General features: G+C 34.3%; 1 protein-coding gene across 1 annotated transcript; it reads left to right on the top strand.

Annotated features, from left to right (window-relative positions):
• Positions 1–991: 991 nt before the first annotated feature.
• Positions 992–6,366, top strand: LOC129896394 (uncharacterized). Its single transcript, XM_055972275.1, has 2 exons — positions 992–1,872; positions 5,922–6,366. The coding sequence occupies exons 1-2, from the start codon at positions 1,475–1,477 to the stop codon at positions 6,139–6,141; spliced, it is 618 nt and encodes a 205-aa protein (XP_055828250.1). The 5' UTR covers positions 992–1,474; the 3' UTR covers positions 6,142–6,366.
• Positions 6,367–7,494: the final 1,128 nt, after the last annotated feature.

Genomic DNA, 7,494 nt, shown 5'->3' with positions numbered 1-7,494 from the left:
TTTGTCTACAAATAATTGTTGTAATTAATTCTTAGATAATCGAGTTATTTAGATTGGTTGATTGATTTATTAGGTAATAGTTGGTAACGTGGATGACATGTGGCCACCCTAATACTAAGCAAGGTATATATATGGTAATCAGACCTATGAGTTTGTCCAAATTCAGTAACTTCAATGTTAATTTATATACATATTTAAAAAATTGTCAACGATAAGTCACATTAACTCCTACTATTAATAGAGGATATATCTAGACCATTTCACATAGTTGGACCTTCTCTCAATTCTTAACGTGTAATTTACCAAAATGTCCTTTAAAAGGTGGACGGTCTCGAGTTTTTTACGTTATCATATAAAAAAAACTTCAAATTGATAAGTTTTGAATTTTGAAGATTTGTCCAAAGGAGAAAACAAGATTGAAGACATGTCAATTGATGTAATTTCCCGATTAATGATATTATAATTGAGAGAAGTACTAAAATATTACTTCTAAATTTGGCGCAAATTATTAGTTTTATCCCTGAATTATTGATAGCCTTAAAAATACTCCATTACTTGGCTAACTGAATTTAAATACACATCCGATCTTGCAATATGAGTAAAATACACCCTTAAATTCTCGTCAAGTTTAGGGGTATTTTTTCTCGGCTTTTTATTAAGAGTCACATACTTGTATAAGAGTTTGAAACCACTTGCTATGCCATTTGGCTGATGTGTGGTGTATTTAATTTTTTTTTTGTCAAGTAGAAAGATGTTTTTAAGTTTGTTAATAGTTTAGGAACGAAACTAATAATTTGCGTCAAGTTCAAATGTGTTTTTAATATTTATCTCTATTATAATTCTCATATATAACTACCGTGAGGGCGAAAATCAATTTTTAACCAAAGTGCACAAATATTTATTTTTGGGGGTCGTTTTTTAATTTGGAACGAAGGTAATACTTAAAAAAAAAAATCTTTTCGAAACAGATAAAAACGAAAAATAAGACAAACCAAATCGATTTGCGTACCGAGAAACTAGCTATCCAAAAATTTAGGTGCTGACAGCCTGACATTGACCCCTATTTTTAGAGTGTCCTCGGATATCACCTGATCGTTCGGCAAATTCCACTCTCTTGTCATCTTGAGTTGATGTACAAACCAGTTTTATCACTTCCCATATATAAACAAACAAAGAAAGTCTACTTCTTTATTTTTAATCTCTATAGAATCAGTCGAAAGCCAATTCACTTACCGTAAATCCCAAGTTGAAGGTGTTCAACAGAACGTGCAAGAATTCATTTTTTCATCAAATTCGTCGACCCTTTTTGGTGTTTGATCTATTGTTTGTGTTACATCCGAGTTTAGTGTTTGATTGATTTGATTAGAGACAAAAGGGGGTTGATCAATCTTGAAATTTTGGGGCGGTTCTGTTGCTTTTGATTTTGCCCATAAAGTGTTTGATTGATTGCTTGAATGAAATTTTGAGGGAAGTTATGGATAAGGAGGTGGATGTACGGAAACAGAAAGTGGATGTTCCTGAGACTGTGGTCACTATCAGATTGGATGAAGATGCGGAAACTGAAAAGTCAAGAATTGGTGGGGAAGAGGGAGATTCGGATGTGAAGGGAAATGGGTCGGAAGGGAATGAGGTGAAAGTGAAGGATTTGAAGAAGGGTGATGATTTTTCGACTGTAATTGATGTGAAGTGTGATGGTGGTGATGGGAAATTGGGAGAGGATTGCCAAAGGGTTTGTAGAATTTGCCATTTGAGTACATCTGAAGCTGAAAAGAATTTGGTGGATTTGATTGAGCTTGGTTGTGGTTGTAAAGGAGAGCTTGGATTTTTGCATTCTCATTGTGCTGAGGCATGGTTTAAGCTGAAAGGAAACAGGTAATTAGTGTTTTTGTTCTTTGTCTCAGATTCGTCTTGTTATAGTTTATTGCCATTCTTAGCTTGATGTTATGCTTCTTTAACTGATGTTAAGATCTGTAGCTGTTTACCTTACTCTTATTGTAAATATACATCATTTAAACCTAACTCAACCCATAAGTTAGCTCATGAGGGGAGGATTGTCCTTTTAAACAGAACACCAATTCATTCCCCAATCAATGTGAGATTCTAACCCACTCTAATACCCCTTTCACGCCTTGGACCAACTGGAACGTGTATCGAGAGCCCAAACAGGAATGAAATTAGCTCTGATACTATGTAAAGATATGCCACGTGTGCCTAACTCAACTCCAAAAACTAAGTCGTGAGGGAAGAATTGCGCCAGTCCATATAAGCAGACTACCTACTCATTTCTCAACCAATGTAGGACTCTAACCCACTCTACCATTAAAGGGTGTTGGGTTTTAAAAAGAAGAATTTGCAGGAAAAGAATAAAAATGTCAAAGGAATTAAAAACAAGAAAGAAAACGTATAAGCTGAAGTTGAAATCGATATATTTTTACTGCAGTCTAAGAATACAATTTATAATAAAACTACTAATTTCTAAACCTAAAAATAAGCAAAACAATCTGCTGAAAATACCAAACTCCTAAAGTCTATAAAATACTATTTATTCAAAATTCAAATAGAATTCAACTCCTAATTAAAAAGGGCTAACTAGTTGACTAGGTCTATCTTAATAAAATTACTGCAATAATAATTTAATAATTCTAAAGCAAATATTCAACACTCCTCCTTGCTTTAGGACCTGCAAAATTTTGGTCTTCAACCTTAGGATCTTTACACTTGATAACCGAAAGTGACCTTGTGAATAAATCTGCAGATTCATCTTTGGTCTTGTAGTGAACTAAATTCACTTCTTGTCTTGAATGCAACCCTTGAGTACTAAATCTTTTTGACATGTCTTCCTGTTTTGTTTGCATCTTGAATCTCAACTTACCCATTTTATTTTTCTGTAACATAGATAACTCCTCCATTGCTTCAATTCTTTTAGGAACATTGAAAGCTCCTTCAAACCTAGCAGATTCACATTTTGCTTGTCCTTTTTCAATTGAAGGATCATCTTCTAATTTTTTCAGCCTATGATCTTTTTCATGTTCTACAGAAACATCTTCTATTGGATCAAAGAAAAAATGTTTTACCTCTCATCTTAATGTTTAAAACTTCTTTTCCAACACCATCAATAATGAAGCAATTCTTATCCTCAGAAGATACTTTGTATCTTTTTTCTACCAACTGACAAATGCTCAACAAGTTTTGATCAATATCATGTACATAAAGAACATCTGAAATTGCTCTATTACTTGAACTTGTTTTGATGACAACAATTCCTTTTCCTTGAACAAGAATCTGGTCACCATTTCTGATCCTAACTTTGGGTATTTCAGTAGGCTTTAATTCTTTAAACAAACTCTTGTCATAAGTCATGTGGTTAGTGCAATCACTATCAATCAGCCAAAAATTTGTTGAAATTTAACTTGAGATACATGTTGCAACAAAAAGATGGTCTTCTACTTCTTCTTCATTTACCACACATGCATCTACTACATGGTTCTCAAATTTATTTTTGCAAATCACTACTTTGTGGCCAAGCTTTGCACTTGCTACACTTTGCGTCTGGCCTTTTCCAACATTTGTATGGTGGATGACCCATTTTTCCACGGTGCTCACTAGGTGGGTAATTTTTGAAATTTTTACTCCTGTTTTGAGTTTTATGGTTGGCTGCTAAGCTCCTTCAACCATACCATCTTGCCTCATAAGTCTTCTTTTCCCTTGTGCCTGAAAAGAATTTAACTACTCTGTGAACGTAATCTTGGACAGATCTTGTGTATTTTCTAAGGTAGTTAGACATGCTTCATATTTTTCCGACACTGTAACAAGAATTTTTTCAATAATTCTTGAATCTTTAAATTCAGTGACTAGTAATCTTACCTTGTTAACTATGCCAAGCAATCTGTCCGAATATTCTTTGACTATCTCAGAATCTTTCATTCTTTGCAACTCTAATTCCCTTATTAAATTTAATACTTGCATTCCTCGAATTCTTTCATCTCCAGTATACTCTTTCTTCATATAATCCCGAATTTCTTTTGGTGATGTGAGTGACATAATTATTGTGAAAATAGTTATTGAATCAGCAACAAACAAAGTTGCCTTTGCCTGAGACTTTGTGGTTTTCTTTTCCTTGTGACTCTTGATTTGAGCTATGGTGAGATTAATTTCATAATCTTCTTTCACAACTTCCCAAAGATCAAGAGACTCCAAGTAAGTTTCCATTCTTACGGTCCATAATTGATAATTTTCACCATAAAAGCCAGATGGTGCCATTCGTGAAAAACTATTTTCAAAATCCATCTCTTCACTCACAGGTCCCTCAAGAAAAAATTGCTCTAGATACCAATTGTTGGTTTTAAAAAAGAAGAGTTTGCAAGAAAAGAATAATAATATTAAAGGAATTAAAACAAGAAAGAAAACGTATAAATTGAAGTTGAAATCGATGTATTTTCACTGCAGTCTAAGAATACAATTTATAATAAAACTACTAACTTCTAAACCTAAAAATAAGCAAAAATATCTGCTGAAAATACCAAACTCCTAAAGTCTATAAAATATTACTTATTCAAAATTCAAATAGAATTCAACTCCTAATTAAAAGGGCTAACTAGTTGACTAGGTCTATCTTAATAAAATTACTGCAGTAATAATTTAATAATTCTAAAGCAAATATTCAACAAAGGGGATGCTAATAAATATTACTTCTCTTCAAATCTTCTGAGGATGAAGCTTGATACTGAATGTTTCTCTAAGCATTGTCTAATTGGTTTGTGAAATTGATCTATGGCCAATTGCATTTTCATGCTTTAGTGTCTATAAGAATAATTAAATGTCTTTGATAGAGGTTGATTCGAGATTAAATTTGGTGGGTGCAGCCTTTAAGATTCTTAACTCTAACCCATTGTACTCTGAGATCCTGGATTCAAATGTTGATATTTATTGAAAATTTGGTGGTTTTCGCATATATTTATGCATTGTATCGCGTTGGGGAGAACCAGTAAATGATATATGACATCCGTTGTTGGTCTTTGATTAGGTAGACTGATGGCAATGTACGTAGATTAGGTTCTTGTAAAATTTGCTCATTGAACATCCACTAAAAAAATAGTATTAGTTGTGTTCGTGGCTAATTTGCTCATAACTAACAAAATTTTGTGATAATCCATCGCTAATTCGTTGCTAAATGCCATAAATTTCCGTCCTAGTTACTTGAGTATGTTATAGTCATTCTATTCTTAAACTAAAAAGCTATATTTCATTAAAAATTAAAACATAGCGTACAAGCAATGTCGTAAGTCATGGAGAAGTTACTATGGTAAATTCATCACTGATTTATGCTTAGTATAGATTGTATGCTCAGCTCAAATATAAGAACTATTGTAATTACTTTGAATTTATGTTGTTGTATTCTCAAATCTATGTCGCCCTTGGTTTCACATTCTTCAGAATACCCACATCAAAGCATGAGAATAATTTCCATTGCTTTGTTATCCCCAAATCCAACTAACATTGAAAGATAATGCTTTAGATGGTTTGTGTTGTTTCGAATAGACGATAAATGATTGTATCCGTTGGCAACTTCCAGACATGAAACGCCAGCCAAGATGTTCTTTTATTTTCGTTGTTTCATTTCCATGTCCTTTTGAGGTTATCTGCTGGTAGAATCATGTTGCTTTGCAGTCCAAATAGCTTAATGGAGTGTCATTCCTTATCATAACTGCTTCGGTATTAGGAAATTTATAGTGGTGATTGAGTCACTTGACAGAACATCACTCACCAGCATCTAAACAGGAAAAGAAAAAGCTTTAAAAAGGCCAATCATTCATAGAATACAGGAGTTTGTGTTATTTTGTTTACTAAAATTTTAAAGTTCCGGACCAGAACATTCCACAGTATTGATTATGTTATTTCTCTTTTGTGCCATCTTCGTGTAGAGTATGTGAAATTTGTGGGGAGGTCGCACAAAATGTTACTGGTGTCAGCAATAACAGATTTATTGAAGAGTGGAATGATGCAAGATCTACTGCAAGTGGTACTGGCTCAACCGAAACGACTAGAGGTTACTGGCATGGGCAGCCATTCTGTAACTTCTTAATGGCGTGCCTGGTAATATCATTCGTGTTGCCATGGTTTTTCCGTGTAAATATGTTTTGATGAGGTAAAGAGGGTATATATTTACTTACTTCCTCATTAAAATAGCGTAGATAGCAATTGTATTTGTGTTCAGTACTTACAAACAGCTGAACTTTTATCACATTTGCATTGTTTTGCTTGATTTGGGCAAATTTCTTGTTGATACTCAGAATATTTTGGATACTTAATGAAGAAGGGCCAATACTGCCAGCTAAATATAGTCTTTGGCTGTATAAAGTTTCAACATATGTTATGAATTTCTTCTTTTACATTTTTATGGTTTTTTATATTGCAGTGGGTGGTATTAATGCTTAGATAATCTTCTTGCCCTTTCAAATCTTGAAGTGGCATGAGTTCTTCTGTTTCTTTGATGGGAACTTTCTTTTATTTGAACTCCCAATAAGGAAACCATTTACCATTTCAAGGGATCTTCTGGAAGTTGTTTTGAGGTGCCTGAGTTTAAAATAATTATAATACATAAACAAACACTCAAACTTGCATTCAATTGGTAATTAAACATTCCATCTTTGAGTATGCATCTCTAGACACCTCAACTTGTCTTCATTGTGTTGGTTGAACACTCTCAACTTACAATATAATCATCTTGACGCCTTCAACATTTGCATGTGGTGTCCCATGAGATACAATGCAGACGAATTGGAGTGTTTAGTTGTCAGTTGAGATCAAGTTGAAGTATCTTGATGTACACTCTTAAAGTTGAAGTGTTTTCTTGTCAGCTGAAGCTTGTTCACCAAAAATATTCATGGGCTACCACACACGAGGAAATGAAAAATCGCCTAATTTCGTATGTACGACCTCTAAATGCTATGAAAGTGCCGTTGATCGTGTCGAGACCACACGTACTGATCCCACAGGTAGCTACGAAGGGTTCCATAACAGTTTTCGAGAAAAATTCACCGGAAGCCAGTTCACCAAAAGTATTCATGGGCTAACACATACGGAAAAAAATAGCAAAATCGCCTAATTCCTCTTGTGCGGCCCCTAAATGCTATTAACACACTGTGGATCATGTCGAGACCGCACGTACTGATCCCCAGGGTACCTATGGAGGGTCTGTTAATGGTTTTCGAGAAAAGTCCACTAGAAGCTAGTTCACCGAAAATATCCATGGGCTAATACACACGAAAAAATAGAAAAATTGTCTAATTTCGCTTGTGCTGCCTTTAAATGCTATGAACGCATCGTGAATCGTGCCGAGGCCACACGTACTGATCCCCCCTATACCTACAGAGGGTCCCATAATAGTTTCCAAGAAAAATCCACCGGAATTCAGTTAACCAAAAATATCCATAGGCTAAGACACCAAAAAATGGCAAAATCGCTTAATTCCGCTAGTGCGGTCCCTAAATTGTA

The sequence above is a fragment of the Solanum dulcamara genome, chromosome 7, assembly GCF_947179165.1.
Source record: "Solanum dulcamara chromosome 7, daSolDulc1.2, whole genome shotgun sequence".
NCBI lineage: Eukaryota > Viridiplantae > Streptophyta > Magnoliopsida > Solanales > Solanaceae > Solanum > Solanum dulcamara.
This window is presented reverse-complemented; position numbering and strand designations above follow the sequence as displayed.

Excerpts from the sequence above, each read along its gene's own strand:
- LOC129896394 (XM_055972275.1), top strand. The coding sequence starts at position 1,475 with ATGGATAAGGAGGTGGATGTACGGAAACAGAAAGTGGATGTTCCTGAG. Across the intron at positions 1,873-5,921 it reads TTTAAGCTGAAAGGAAACAG|AGTATGTGAAATTTGTGGGG; the intron begins GTAATTAGTGTT and ends ATCTTCGTGTAG.